At 65.0% G+C, this 12,595-nt stretch overlaps 2 protein-coding genes across 2 annotated transcripts; one reads left to right on the plus strand and one right to left on the minus strand.

Annotated features, from left to right (window-relative positions):
• Window positions 1-438: 438 nt before the first annotated feature.
• On the plus strand, window positions 439-10,370 carry MBD1 (methyl-CpG binding domain protein 1). Its single transcript, XM_040617782.1, is given in 18 exon segments — window positions 439-522; window positions 1,207-1,338; window positions 1,903-2,025; window positions 2,493-2,753; window positions 3,035-3,120; window positions 3,871-3,911; window positions 4,045-4,111; window positions 4,114-4,184; window positions 4,424-4,558; window positions 4,651-4,701; window positions 4,792-4,848; window positions 4,943-5,020; window positions 6,376-6,540; window positions 7,859-7,969; window positions 8,052-8,132; window positions 8,221-8,307; window positions 8,387-8,467; window positions 8,809-10,370. Coding segments are annotated over 18 exon segments (2,175 nt in total). The 5' UTR covers window positions 439-514; the 3' UTR covers window positions 9,349-10,370.
• A 124-nt stretch (window positions 10,371-10,494) lies between these two features.
• On the minus strand, window positions 10,495-12,561 carry ABT1 (activator of basal transcription 1). Its single transcript, XM_040617436.1, has 4 exons — window positions 12,416-12,561; window positions 11,787-12,005; window positions 11,429-11,604; window positions 10,495-10,985 (listed from the first exon to the last, which is right to left on the minus strand). The coding sequence occupies exons 2-4, from the start codon at window positions 11,998-12,000 to the stop codon at window positions 10,695-10,697; spliced, it is 681 nt and encodes a 226-aa protein (XP_040473370.1). The 5' UTR covers window positions 12,001-12,005; window positions 12,416-12,561; the 3' UTR covers window positions 10,495-10,694.
• Window positions 12,562-12,595: the final 34 nt, after the last annotated feature.

Consider the following 12,595-nt stretch of genomic DNA (forward strand, 5'->3'; position numbering starts at 1 on the left):
CTCTGTAGGGCCATGGAGGTGCCTATGGAGCCGTCGGGGCTCTATAGGGGTCCTGCGAGGCCGGGGGCTCCATGGGGGAGGCGGGAGGCTCGGTAGTGCTGATTAGCATAGCCCCACCCCCGGTGCGCGGCACTCATAAACTTATCCCCGCCCGCTGTGTCACGTGCCCCCGCGCGCGGTTTCCCGAGGGGAGCCGGAGGAGGAGCCGCGTGGTCCGTCTGTATTAGCATAGCTCCGACCCCCGTCCCGGCGGGGGGGGCCTGCGCGCGCGCGGGGCTGTGGGTTGGTGGTGCCGTTGTCACGTGATATTCGCCGCTTGGGTCACGTGCAGCGCTCCAGCCCGCCCTCCGCTTCGCCCTTTCCTCATTGGTCGCCGCGGCTGTCACGTGCCCACTCCCCCTTAACCCGCCCTTCCCGCGAGGCGCTTCCGCTTCCGGCGCAGGCCCCGCCCCGCCCCTCCCCTCGCGCCGGGCCTCGCGCCGGCGGCCGCTACTGCGCCACGATCGGGAGCGCCATGGCCGGGCCGGTACCGGGGCCGGGGGGAGCCGCGGCCGGGGCGGTTGGGGACGGGGAGTTTGCGGGGCCTGCCCCTGAGGGGCGGAGTGCACGGAGCGAGGGGGAGGGGGGGCCGGTTGGAGGAGGGGCGGTTGGAGGGCTGCGGGGAGAGGGGGAGCGACGGTTTGTGAGGAGAAAGAGGCGGTTGGGGAGGGGGAGGGGCGGTACGGGGGTTTGTGGTGGGGGAGGGGCGGTCGGGGGGGGCAGGGTGGGAGGGGGTGCTTGAGTGGGAGTGGTAGCTTGAGGGTGTTTATGAGAGGAGGGGTGTGTTTTGGGTGGGGAGGGGGCTTTTGGGGGTGCCTGGGGGGGAGGGGCGGGTTATGGGGGGTTTCTGAGGGGGAGGGGAAGGGGCAGTTAGCGAAGGGGAGGGGCGGCCTGCAGGGTGCCGGGGGGGGGGGAGGGGGATTAACGACGGGGCTGTGTTTGGGGGGTCACGGGGCGGGGGGAGGAGCCGCGAGGGGGAAGGGGCGTGCCGTGGCCGTGTTTGGGGGTGGGGCTTGAGGGAGGGGCCTCAGCGCCACCTGCGGTGGGCGGGGCTAATACGAGGCAGTGCGGGGCCTCGGTGTTGCCTCTGTTCTCTGCATCGGCCGTGGGGGGATGTGCGGAGCTGGGGTGCTGACCCCCCCCTTCCCCTTCCCCCCGCTCCTGCAGTAGCCCTCCTCCCACCCCCACGATGACTGAGGACTGGGTGGAGTGCCCCGCCCTGGGGCCCGGCTGGAAGCGACGGGAAGCTTTCCGGAAATCTGGGGCCACCTGCGGCCGCACTGATACCTACTACCAGAGGTACCCCTCCCCCACCACTCCCAAGGGATGGGGGCATCCCCCTGGCCTGCCTTGGGGGGGGTGGGCTTTGCTCAACCCTCACGACCTCAGGTCCAGGCCCCATTTCCCACTTTTGGGGCTCCCTTTAGCTAAGCAGTACCATCCCATCCCCCCCCCCTTCCCAGGGTGGTTTCAGCCCCCCCTACAGCCTTTTCCTTCTCCCAGAAGCACTTTGGGGGTCCCCTGCATTTCTAATTCTTTGCAAAATCTCTGTTACTTATTTCAATCCCTGCTTTACAGCCACTATCAATCTGAAGCTCCGCCTAATTCTTTCAAAACCCCCCAGACCATTTTGGTGTCGTAGGGAGTCACTATGGGGTCACCCGGGGTACATTGAGACCCAAAATACTACTGAACCCCCACTTGTGCCCCCCCCCTCCAATTTTATCCCTTTTGTGGTTTCCATTCCCTTGTTCCATTGCTTCCCTTGCCTTTTTGGGGTGCTTTCCTGAGTCAGCTGGCAACCCCCCCCCCAACCCGCCGTGGTTTTGGGGACCCCCCACCGATTTTGGGCACCCCTCCCAGCCCCACAGGGGAGAAGTTTCGCAGCAAGATTGAGCTGAGCCGGTTCCTGGGTCCTAGCCGTGACCTTGGCAACTTCGACTTCAAGAACGGGCTGGAGCACTCGGGCCCCCCCAAAGTATGGGGGCGTTCCTTAAATTCCTGGGAGCCCCCGAAAAATCAGGGGACCCCAAAAAAGGCTGGGAGAGGGGGAAAATGAATATTCTGGGAGGGGGGTGGCCTGAATTTAGGGGGCTCCCCAAAACTGAGAGGGGGGATTGGGGATGGGGGGGGAATCCTCCAGGTTGTCAGAGGGGAGAAACCAGGGGGCTGAAAATTGGGGGGGGGGGGTGTCCCCCTAAAATGGAGGGATTTAATGGGACATGGGGTGGACACACACAATTGGGGGTCCCTACAACAGGGGAGGGCTGTAATATGGGGGTGCTGTCAGGGGGGGTCCCCAAAAGGGGGGGGAAGAGGGAGCCTCAGATTGGGGGGGTAGGGGATCCTAATCTAGGGAAAACATAAAGGGTACCTGGGTTGGGGGGGTACATAAAGTGGGGTCCCCAAATGTGTGTCCCCTTTCCCCTGACCCTCTGTTTTTCTCTCTCTAGACCAGGAAGGGCCCGAAATGGCGCCCACCTGCGGGGCACCCCCCGGAGCCCCCGCCGGAGCTCCCCCCCCGCCCCGGAGGAGCAAGTGGAGGAGGCTGAGGCAGTGGAGGCCCTGCCCCCCCCAGCTGAGGCCCCACCTTCCCCAGCGCCGAGCCCACCACCCCCAGCCGAGGCCCCAGCCCCGGCTCCCCCACCCCTCCGCTTCTCACGACGCACCCGCAAGCGGCCACCCCCAGAGCCCCCCCAGGACCGGGTGGTGGCGTGAGTGAGGGGGAGGGGATTTACCGGGGGGGGGGGGGGTGCGGGGCGGGGGACGACAACGGATGCCAGGGGAGGGGGCACCTAGATGCCTGGGACCCCCAGGGTGGGGAGAGTCTGCCCTTTGGTGGGGGGGAGGTGGAACCTGGCCGGGGCGGGGGGGGTTTGTCCAGATGCCTGGGTCCCTGCTGGGGGGTGCGGAGAGGTGCACAGGCACCTTGTTCCCTGCCCCTCCCCCCTCCCCCCCCCCCCCCCCCCCCAAATGCCTGCTTCTCCTCCTCCAGGTGCTGTGCCAGCTGCCAGAGCGTCTTCCCGGGGGTGACACTGCCCAGTCAGCGCCGCTGCCGCTGGCTCTGTCCTGAGTGTCGCGGTGAGCCTTCTTCCCGCTGCTCACCCTTCTCGTCATGCTCCCTCGTGACGTTCCCATCCCCCCAGCCTTCGTCCCGCAGCCTTCCTCCCGCCACTTGTCCTTCTCGTCACGCTCCCTTGCATCATTCCCATCCTCCGAGCCTTCCTGCCGCTGCTCACCCTCGCGTTGTTCCTATCCTCTGGCCTTCCGCCGCTCGCCCTCGTCGTGCTGCCTTGCGTTGTTGCCATCCCCCGAGTTTTTCTTGACGCATCATCATCATTTTTTGAGCCTTCCTTTCTCCATCATCACCAGTTTATTCGGAGCTTTCGTTCCTATTATAACTTTCATTCTCCTGGTCTAAAGTTTTTTTATACTATCACCCCAATATTTCTCCGGGCGTTCCTCCTGCCATTGGCATCGTGGCTCTTTTCTGAGGCTTCCTCTCCTTTCTCCTCATGCTCTAAGCCTTTCACCCCGATTACCATCATTCTCTGAGCTTTTCTTTCTCTCCTTTTCCTCTTCAGGGTTCTCTGGGGGGTCAGGGGGTCCTAGGGGGTCAGGGTGCTCTGAGTAGAGGTGTCAAGGGGGGCTCAGGGTGCCCTGAGGGGGGGTGTCAAGGGGGGTTCTTGTATAAGGGGGATGTCACTGTGTCCCAAATTGTGGTCAGGATGTGTGTAGGGTCCCCCAAGGGGGTTGTGGGGGGAGGTCCCGGTGGGGTCTGGGTGCTCTCTGACCCCTCTTCTCCACACCTTGTGCCCCTCCCCCCGCCAGCCCAGAGACGTGACTTCAACCGGGAGCAGCGGTTCTTCAAGGTACCGCTGGGACGCGTGAGACTGCAGCCCCCCCACCCTTTTTTTGTCTCTTCTTTTTGGGGGAGGGGGTGTGTGTGCATGGGGAAGGGATGGTGCTCCCCTCCCCCCCTCAACACCGCTCCCCCCTCCCCAGCGGGTGGGCTGCGGTGCCTGCCAGGCCTGTCGCATCCCCGAGGACTGTGGCATCTGCAGCGCCTGCGCCCGGCCCACCCCACCCCCCCGCCCGCCCCCCCCAAGTGCCTCCTGCGCCGCTGCCTCCGCATCGTCAAGAAGGTACCGGGTCCTCGCATGTCATCGTGTGTTGTCGTGTCCCCCCCCACCTCATCCGCAGCCCCCCCATGTGTGTGGTGGCAGGGTGACGTGTGCGGTGCTGTGTTCTTGCCCCACTGTCATGCTTGTCACCCCCCCCCCCCAATCCCTTGTCACCCTGTGCCCACACTCGTGGCTGCGTGCAGAGGCGTGTTGATGTATGTTGGTGTATGACACATGTTCCTACGTGTTCCCGCGCTTAGGGCCTAGGCTGCGGCTCCTGCTCGGGCTGCCTGGCCACAGAGGACTGCGGCACCTGCTGCATCTGCCTGCGCCGCCTCAAGCCCGGCCTCAAGCGCCAGTGGCGCTGCCTGCGCCGCCGCTGCCTACGCCCCAAGGTGAAAGTGCTCCCCTGGAGGCACCCCTTTGTGCCACCCCTCCCCCTTGTGCCACCCCACCCCCCCTTAACCCCCAACCCATGTCCCTGCAGAGGTCAGGGGTCACCAAGAAGACGACTTACAGCCCCCGCAAGCTGACGGTGGTGAGTTGGGGTGCCTTGGGCGGGTGGGCAAGGCTTGGATCGCCCCTCCCTCACCCCCATATCCCTCTATTCCCTGCCCCCCCTTTCCAGAAATGGAAGCCCCCCGTGGAGCGGGAACCCAGCGCCACCCCCAGCACCCGGCACAGGGTGAGTGTGATTCCTGCCCCCCCCCCCCCCCCATCTCAGATGTCTGGGTCCCCCCCGCTGACCCCCCCTCCCCCAACTCCTACCGCCTTTGTAGAAGCAGCTGAACAAGGTCAAGGAGAAGAAGAAGCCAGGGAGACCCCCCAAGCACGCTGGAGCCCGCGGTGGGGGCGGGGTGAGTGCCAGCCGACCCCCCTTTTCTGCAGGTGCAGCTATTAGGGGCTGGGGGGCCGTAATGTGCCTAATAGCCGGGCCTGAGGCCGTTGAGTAGTGAGTACTGTAATGCCTGTAGTAGTTGGGATAGGGGGGATAGTTGGGATGGTGGAAGCGTAATGTTGCTAACGTCTGGTAGTAGTGTTGGGGTGTAGGTACTGTAAGAGCCCCAACAGCTGCTCCAGAGAGGAACAGTAGGGTGCAGGTACCACAGCGATCCTAACAGCAGCTCCAGCGGCTAATGTTGGGGTGCAGGTACCGCAATAGCGGGATGCTGCTACCGTAACACCCATAATAACCGCTCCCAGGGCTAATGTGGGGATGCACGCATTGGAATCGTGGGGTGCACATACCGTAACACCCCTAATAGCCACTCCAGAGGGGCTGCGGTGTGGTGGTGGTGCCGTAATGGCCCTAAGAGCTGCACCAGGCCCTGGTGGCGGGGTGTAATTCCTGCGGTAGCGTGGTGCTGGGACCGTCGTGGTCCTATAGGTGCACTGAGCCACAATATTGGGGTTTGGGGACCGTGTGGCTCCTAATAGCCATCCAGAGCCTAATATTGGGGTGCGGGTAGCAGAACAGGGGGGTTCAGGTACTGGAACGTTCCTAAAATGTGTTCCGGAAGTTAATATTGGGGTTCAGGTTTTGAAATAATGGGGCGCGGGTACCGTAACACCCCTAATAACTGTTCCAGGGCTTAATAGTGGGGTTCTGTTACCAAAGTAACGGGGTGCCGGTACATCTTAATATTGGAGTTCAGTTACTGGAATAGTGGGGTGCAGCTGCTGTAATAGCTCTGTGCAGCGGTAGTGGGGTGCAGGTAATGTAATCCTCTTAGTACTGGTACCAGTCCGGTTACTGTAATTCTCCTAAGAGCTGGTCCACGTGCTAATTTTGGGGTCGGAGCTACCCTGCTAGTTGGATTCAGGTACCGGAATGTTTCTGACAGTGAGGTTCGGGTACCCCAGCACCCTAATTGTGGGGGCCGGTTACCATCCTGTTCCTAATAGCTGCTCAGGGCTCAACACCAGGGTCCAAGCCGCCCTAATAGTGGGGGTCAGGACCTGTACTGCCCCCCGTAGTGGGGGGCCTGGGTGTCGTAATACCCGTAATAGCTGCCGCAGCCTTAACAGCTGGTTTCAGCCTAACTCACTGCAACGCTCCCAACGCTGCCTCGTGCTGCTGTAACATACCCGACAGCTGCTCGTGCACTAACGCCAGCGCTGAGCTCGGACCCTGCCGGGGTGGCGGGGGGGGGGCACAGGGTGGGTGTTAGTTGTGGGGTTCAGGGGGGGTGACCCCGCTTTCTGCCGCCAGCGGGGGGTGCGAAGCCGGGGCAGCCGGCGGTGCGGGGCTTGCGAGGCCTGCCTGCGCCCGGCCGACTGCGGCCGCTGTGACTTCTGCCGGGACAAGCCCAAGTTCGGGGGTCAGAACCTCAAGCGCCAGAAGTGCCGCTGGAGGCAGTGCCTGCGCTGCGCCATGGTGGGTGCCCCCCCCCCCCCGCTTCCCCTCCTCCCTCCCAGTGCCTCCCAGTAGCTCCCAGTATAACCTCCCAGTAACCCCCGGCCATCCCTTTTCGCTCCCCGCTCCCCATCCCGGCAAGCTGATGGCTTCTGCCAGGGAAACTGAGGCACATGCGAGGCTGGGGGGCTCCCCCTGCCCACCCACAGCACGGGGCAGGGCCTTGCTCAGATCAGTACGGGCCAGTTCAGGGGGGAGTTGTTTGACCACCCACGTTGTGCCTGGGTCCCCTTTTCGGTGGGGGGTCACCCGAACGCCTGGGTCTTCTCTGCATTGCTTGGCTTTGGGGGGGGTCACCCAGACACCTGGGTCCCTTTTTGGGGGAGGGGGAGGGGAGGTCCCCTGGACACTTGGGTCCCCTTTGGTGGGGAGGGGTTGCTCCTGCATCTTTCTCCCCCTCCCTCCTGCAAATCCGTGCTCTCCCTTCCCCTCCCCCCCAAAAAAAATCGGGGTGCCCCCACCCCCGCTGAGGTCTCTCTCCCGGCGCAGAGGCGGCTGCTGCCGGCGGGGGGGGGTCCTAGGGGGGCCCCCTGGAGCGGCCACCCCCTCCCCCGCCGCCGGCCCCCCCGCGCCACCGCCCGGAGCCGCCGCCCACCCCGCCCCCCCCCACAAGGTAATGGGACCCCCCTTTTCCCAGGGGGGGACCCTCCAAAATACTCCCTCAACCCCCCATGGGACCCTCACACCCCACCCCCCAAAACCCCGGGGTCCCCCCCTAATATATAGGCCCCCTCCTCGAGTTCTTTCCAGATATATGGGTGCCCCCAAATTTACCCCCCCCTAAATTCCCCCCCAAATTTGGGGACCCCCCCCTCTTGCTGTGCTTGCTCTGCTGCTCTGCTCTATGCTGCCTCCCCCCTCCCTGCACCCTCCAGGGGACCCAGGCGTCCAGGAGGGGACCCAGGCACCCGGATGCACCCCACCACCCCGGGGGACGGGGCGTGGGGTGGGAGGGTTAGGGAGGGGTTGGGGGGATAGCCGGACGCCTGGGTCGTCGTCCCCCCCAGCACCCCAAGGCTTGTGTGTGCCTCAGTTTCCCCCTTTTTTTTTTTTTTTTTTGGGGGGGGGGGGGGAGGGAATGTCACTTCCCGGATGCCTGGGTCCCTTTCGGGGGGTGGGGGTCCCTCCACAGATGCCTGGGTTCCCTGTCCATGGGGTTGGGGCAGGGTGGGGGGGTTTCCTGCATTTTGGGTGGGGGGTGGTTGGGTGCCCAACCAGCTCTCTGTAGTCCCCCTCTGATGTGCCCCTGCTTCTTTGTTTCTCTTTTCCCCCACTGCAGGACAAGGAGCACCCAACCAGGGGGGCTGAGAAGGGCCCTGGCCCCCCCCTGGGACCACCCCTGCACCTCACCCCCTTCAGAGAGGAGACAGGACCCCTCCCCCGCCTCGAGGTGAGACCCCACCCCAGACACCTGCATTCCCCCCTGGACACATGTGCCCACCCCACTAACACCCCCTCTTTTTCCCTCCCAGGACCCCCGGCTGGGGCTCCTCATTGCCTCTGCCCCCCGCCTCAAAACCACCCCTCCGGAGCCCAGTGTTGCCCCCGGCCCGGTAAGAGAGACCCACCTCCTGGATTCCTGGCTTCCTTCCCCGCCCCCAATCTAACCCCTTCACTTTCACTTTTTTTTTTTTTCTCCAGCCCCACCCTGGCGATTTGGGGGTCCTGATCGCGGCCACCCCCAGGGTGAAGCAGGAGCAGCCACAGCCCAGCGCCTCCCTAGTGCCGGTAAGGGGGGGGGTCCCAGGCACCTGGGAGTGGGGGTCTCCCCTCCCTGGATACCTGGGTTCACCCCTGCCCCCCCCAGGTGCCCCCCCGGCTCCCCCCGGCTCAGCTGGTGGTGCTGGATGAGAGCGAGGAGGAGGAGGAAGAAATGGGCAGCAGAGTGGTGAGGGGGGGTCTGGATGCTAGGGTTCATGGCTGGGAGGTGGTCTTGGGGGAGTCCTGGGTCATGTGGGGAAAGGGGGTCTTGGGGAGGGTCCTGGGGGTCTCTTGTATTTCTTAAGGGGACTCTCAAGTATCGTGGGGGTAGGGGTAGGGTTTTGGGGGGACCTGGGGGGAGGGGGGCTAGGGCTCTTGGGGCTGGGGTGGTGGTGTTTCTTTAGGGTGGCTGTCATGGTCACTGGGGTGGGGGGTCCTAGGGCTTCTTGGGGGAGGGGGTTCTTGAGGTGGGGAGTCTGGGGGTGTCCCTCCCCCATTAACCCCCCCCCCCTTTTTCTCCTCCTCCAGCCCCGCCCCCTGCCCCCTCCCCCTCCCTGCTGGCCGGGCGCTTTTTTGGCTGAACTGGCAGAGATCCCCCTCCCCGCTCACTGGGGGGTGGTGGGGGGTGACGAAGATGAAGGCTCAACCCCCACCTCCCCCAGCAGCACCCCCTCCCCGCTGGCCCCTTCCCCGCCCCCCCCAGGGCTCCGCCTGGTCCAGCGCTCCCCCCGCTCGCCCATGGCCGCCACCGTGGTGGTGCTGGCCCCCGGGCTGGCATTCCGGGTGCTGGTGGCCCGGCAGCGCCCTGTGCCCCCCGGGCATGAGGTGCTGACCCGTCGCCCCCCCCGCCTGCGCTCTGTCGATGACCTGGTGGAGCTGCTGTGTGACCTGGAGGCGTATCGGCCCTGCCCCGGCCCCCCCGGAGAAGCCCCCCGGCCCCCAGCCCCCCGCTGCCAGGTCTTGGTGCCAGGGGGGAGGTGTTGCCGGCCCTGCCTGCTGCTGGGGGGGGGGCGGGGACTGAGGGGGGGCAGGGGGAGCTGCTGGCTCACCCATCACTGGGGGGGATAAGTTAAATTTGGGGGGGTGGGGGGGGCTGATGGCTTGCCCATCACTGGGGAGATAAATTAAATGGGGGGACTGATGGCTTGTCCATCACTGTGGGTAGAAATTAACTTGGGGGGGGTGTGGGTGTGATGGTTTGCCCATCACTGGGGGGAGAAAGGGGGGGGGGGGGCAAAGGTGAGGGAGGCGTGTTTAGATGGGTTGCTAGGGAGGATATAAAAATAGGGGGAACCAAAGTTTAGGGGTGCTGATGGCAAGGGGGGAATAAATGGAGGGTGGAAAGCAAATCTGGGGAGTTGTGTTGAGGGAGGACCAAGGGGGAGGCATTTGGGGGGGGGGGGACAGGGAAACCAAAGTGAAGGGGAACTAAAGTTAGGGGAAGTAAATTGAGGGGACTAAATGGGAAGGGCTGGGGGGGGGAACCAAAGTTCAGGGGAAACTAACTAAAGGGGGAACTAAATGTGGGAGGGACCAAATGGGAAACTAAAGGTGAGGGGGAACTAAAGGTGGAGGGTGACCACAGATGGGGGGGAAGGTGAGGGTGTTGCACCCCAGTGGTGTGGGGGAAGGGAATTAGTGATGGACCGATTGGGTGCCAGTTTGGTGGGGGGGTCCCTCCATTGTGGCACAGCCCCCCCCCCCCCCCCCCCCTTGGATCCCTCTCCCGGTTGCGCCCCTCCCCCCCCCCGTGGCACAGGCACCCCCACACGTGGGGACATCAGGTTTAAGGGGACCCCCATTTCCCCCTCCCCCAGTGCTCTACTGGGCCCCCCCCCCCTCCTCCTGCTGCCCCCCTCCCCCACCCTCAGAGCTTCTATTTTTGACACTGGAACCGCCCCCCCCCCCTCCCCAACCCCCCAAACGGGGGCGCGGCCTCTTGAAGACCCCACCCTACTCCTGCACACACACACCCCCGCCATAATGTTGCGCGGCCCCTTTAAGAGCCCCGCCCCCACATAGAGGCTTAGAGGTGGCCCACCCCTCCCCCGCCACGGGGCTTTGGGTAGGAAAACCGGGAATTTCGGGGAGAAAAAAAAAATGGGGTACGGGGGTAGGGGGAGGGGCACGGACGACACGGGTCACGCGGGAGGGGGCGGGAGGGGAAAGCTCCTCCCCCCTTCCAGGCCACGCCCACCTCCCCCCCCATGCCGCCTTCAGGGAGATTCGTGCTGAAGCCATAGCCCCGCCCCCGACCCGCCCCCCTCCCTAGCTCCGCCCCCCCAGCAGAATTAAAGAGACCGCGAGGAACTTATTTTTTTTAATGTAATAAAAAGTTTTAAGGACAAAAAATATACAATGTGGGTTCTCGGCGGGGGGAGGGGGCAGGTGACCCCCAATTGAGGGGGGGGGTGTCACCTCCCCCCTCCAAAAACCTTCTCCAGCAGGCGGCGGGGGGGAGCAGCTGGGGGGGGCTGGGCTTTGCGCCCCCAGATCTCCTCCTCGGTGGCTCGTTGGGTGAAGGCCCAGGGGCGGTGGGCAGCGGAGGAGGGGGCAGCAGTGGTGGAGTTGGCGGGGGGGGCGCGGGTGTAGAACACCCCCTCCCGCTTGGCCTGGGCCACCTCGGCCCGCAGCCGCTGCGCCCGTGCCTGCCGCTCATAGCTGAGCCGCTCGCTTAGGTGGGGCCAGCGGAACCCCGGGAGGTACTGTGGGGGGGTAAGGCATGATTAGGGGCATCCCCAGCCCCCCCCGGGGGGTTCCCAACCCACACCAGCCCACCCAGAGGGGACCCAGGCATCTGGGACCCCCAAAAGTGACCCCAAAGTTGCCCCAATCCACCCCCCCCCAGAAGAGGGGACTCAGGCCCCCAAATAGTCAGCCAGGGCCACAAATCCCCTTCCCGGGAAAAAAAAAAAAGGAAGTTGCCCCCCCCCCCCCCCCCCCCCCAAAAAAAAACAACCCAGGCCCCAGCCACCCCACCCTCCCCGCAAAAAAAAAAAGGAACCAGGTCCCCACAAAAAGGGGACCCAGGCATCGGTGCCCCACAGAAAGGACCACGTGACCCAGGTCTGCCCCCACCCCCCTCATCCAGGAACCCCAAAAGTGAACCCAAGCCCCCTCTCCCCCCAAAAAAGGCCCCCAGCCTCACCTTGAGGCTCCAGGAGTGGTGGCGGAAGGGGCTGCGGGGCCGGGGGGCCATGGGGGTCCCGTGTAGGAGGGCGGCTGCTCGCTTGGCCGCTCGCTTGTCACGGAATTCCACCCAGCCCTCCACGAAGGAGCCGGCTGAAGGCCCCGGGCGCTGCCTCCTCTTCCTCACCCCCCCACCTGCAGGGAGGGAACGAGCAGCCGTGGGTGCTGAGCCCCCCACACATGGGTGCTAGCTTTTAGGGGGCCCTGACCCTCATCCTGAGCCCCCAAAGGGCGCTCTGACCCCCAGCCCATGGGTGCTAGCTGTTAGGGGTCCTGACGCCACCTCCCCCCCTCGACCCCCATCCATGGGTGCTTACCACGGGGCTGGAAGAAGACACGGCCCAGCTCCCCGTGGACCCCCAGCAGCGCCCGAGCGTGACGGGGGCCAAAGCCCGGAGGGAGGAAGGAGAGGTAGAGCACCCCCGGCACCACCCGCTTCGGGGGGGGCCCGGCCTCGGCGGGGGGGGGCTGGGAGCCTTCAGCCTCTGCCTCCCCCTCCTCCTGCGGGGGGACCCGCTCGGCTGCGGCCATCGACCCTGCAACAGGGAGCAGAGTGTTAATGGGTGGGGGGACACCCCCAAAATCCCCCCGCAGCCACACCTTGGGGGGCACCCCAGGACACCCAGATCCTCGTCAAGGCCCCTACAAACCGCACCAGGACTCCCCTGTGGCCCCAATCCCCCCCCCCCCCCCCAGGGACCCCATGCACCCCTGAGCTCCCTCAGGGACACGCACCCCCAGGGACCCCCACCCCCCATAACCCCCTCGGGGGGGCTCCCCACTGCCGCCAGGACATCCACCGAACTTTCAAGACCCCCCCGCCCCCACACACAAATCCCGCCATAATCCCTTCGCTGGGTCTCCACTCCCCCTCAAGGCATCTCCCAGACCTTCAAGACCACCCTTGACCCCTCAAATCCCTCCCGGGCCCCCTCAAGCTCCGCACCCTGGCAGCACTGTCGGCGTCGGTCGTAAAATAAAAAGAAAGCCGTAAAGCGCCGCCGAGAAGGGGCAGGCGCTGTCGCGAAAAAACCGGAAAACGCGGCGGGGGCGGGGCGAGGTCGAGGGGTGGGAGGCGTGGCTACTTGTATGGGGCGGGGTTACGGCGGGGGTGTGCGTACGTCAG

Source organism: Falco naumanni, chromosome 18, assembly GCF_017639655.2.
Source record: "Falco naumanni isolate bFalNau1 chromosome 18, bFalNau1.pat, whole genome shotgun sequence".
NCBI classification, from domain to species: Eukaryota; Metazoa; Chordata; class Aves; order Falconiformes; family Falconidae; genus Falco; species Falco naumanni.